At 25.2% G+C, this 1,907-nt stretch overlaps 1 protein-coding gene across 1 annotated transcript; it reads left to right on the forward strand.

Annotated features, from left to right (window-relative positions):
- Positions 1–503: 503 nt before the first annotated feature.
- On the forward strand, positions 504–1,651 carry LOC145848930 (mitochondrial assembly of ribosomal large subunit protein 1-like; the record flags this gene model as incomplete). The annotated part of the gene is made up of 3 exons (XM_082954104.1): positions 504–643; positions 768–922; positions 1,410–1,651. Coding segments are annotated over 3 exons (497 nt in total), but the record flags the coding sequence as incomplete, so codon positions are not given.
- Positions 1,652–1,907: the final 256 nt, after the last annotated feature.

Below are 1,907 nucleotides of genomic sequence, written 5' to 3' on the forward strand. Positions count from 1 at the left end.
GTATGTGCATCTTAATGCTAACAAAAAATATTTTACAGTGTTGCATTTTAAATGAATTTTTTTTTAATAAATATTTTTTATTGTGCTATACAAAGCAAATTGTAAACGTAGATTACCTTTTTTTTTTTTTTGAAGAATGAACTGGAAGTTTTTATTTTCCTAAGTTTGGTCGTAATATTTTTTATTAAATATTAGAACTTAAGATTTTTGATAAAAAGCACGAACTAAGTCTTTCATTAATAATACTAGTTTATATACTGAAGCCGTAAATATGGATGTTGTATGTTTAAAAAATTAAACCAATAAAATTGTGTAAAGGAAATTTTTTATCAAAAATAAGAACATTTTTGTTAAATTATTTTCTAAAATATATGCAAGGTGTCATCTTAAATCACAGTTTTTGTTAGAACGCAACTAAAAAAAAACTTACAATTACTTATCAATTTTAGTTATTATCAAAGTATATACTAGGCCTCATTAATAACTTCTTATAAAAAAAACAGATGTAATTTCTTTGGATGATATTTACCGACATTTAGTTCAAGATGATGCTCAAGATATCGCAGTTTTAGAGCTTTCACCCAAAGCAAATTACGTCAAATATTTCATTGTTGTCTCTGCTAATTCAAAAAGGCACTTAGAGGTTTTATGATTTTCCTTTGAAATACTAAGCAAAAATAAAACATTTTAAAGTAGTGTAAAACATTGTACTAAATTTAATTAAAAGTATAAACTTTATTTTGTCTACTGTTTATCTTTTAATTCAGTACATGTCCGAATCTCTCAACATTTTATACAAACGAAGCAAGAAAAAATCTGACCCATTTTCAAAAATAGAAGGCAAACGATTTTCAACTTCTTGGCATTCATTGGACTTTGGTAATTCTGTAGTGCATTTTATGATGGAAGATGAAAGAAAAAAGTTTGTAAAACCTTAAGTTTTAATACAATAACATAAGCATTGCTTATTGTAGCTTATTTTGCTGCACTAATATTTAGTTTACAAGTCAACTAAGTCTTATTGAAAAGTTTTAATGTATGCGAGTTTTACTGTTTGTATTTTAATATTTGAACAAAATAGTTTACTTGGTTTAATAAAGCAAATAGTTTTAATTAAAATTAATTTCTACAGCTTAAAACTTAATAAAATTTGTCTTATGATAATGTAATAAAGTATCAATTACACTAGTTAATGTAAGTTAAATCAACAACTTTATTAAACAGATATTAAACCAATGAGTTAAAAAAATTGAACACAGCTAATCTAAAAAAAGGGCAGAATCAAATAAAATTATTTAGAAATCAAAATAAAAAGTAGAAATCATTATGCACAATTTAATTAATAGATTTTTTGTTTAAAAAAATAATTTATAATATGAATATTGTTTAAGCCTTGTATTTTTTGATAGGTATGAGTTAGAAAAATTGTGGCTCTTGGGTTCTAAGTTCGATAGCCAAATACAAGGTTATTCAGAAATGAATGATGCAAGTTTTCTCGATGATTGGGATGCGTACGTTGATGAAAATGTTGACGAATCCGTCAGTGGCATAGACTTCGTTGAAGACACCAACAATGACAGCAGTTTTGATGAGAATGATTATGTTGTGTAAACTTTTGTGTATCTTAGGCAATTTTTTGAAATAAATGCGATTGAAATGTTTTTCTAGTGTTATATAAATTAAGGCGATAGATCAGGTATCCATTGAAAGTAGTTTAGTGCGTTATTTAAGTAAAAACAAGTTTAATTCGTCGAGGTCAAAATATATTTTTAACATAAAACGTTATTGTAAGTTGTTATTTTAACAACTTCCTTTTATGATGAATATTCAAATTGAAAACTTTGCTTCAAATTTTGGTCTTAGAAATTATCATTTGAAAATAGTTAGGTTAATAATTAACATGAAGC

The sequence above is a fragment of the Thalia democratica genome, unplaced genomic scaffold, assembly GCF_965202585.1.
Source record: "Thalia democratica unplaced genomic scaffold, ktThaDemo2.hap1.1 HAP1_SCAFFOLD_1850, whole genome shotgun sequence".
In the NCBI taxonomy this organism is placed as follows: Eukaryota; Metazoa; Chordata; class Thaliacea; order Salpida; family Salpidae; genus Thalia; species Thalia democratica.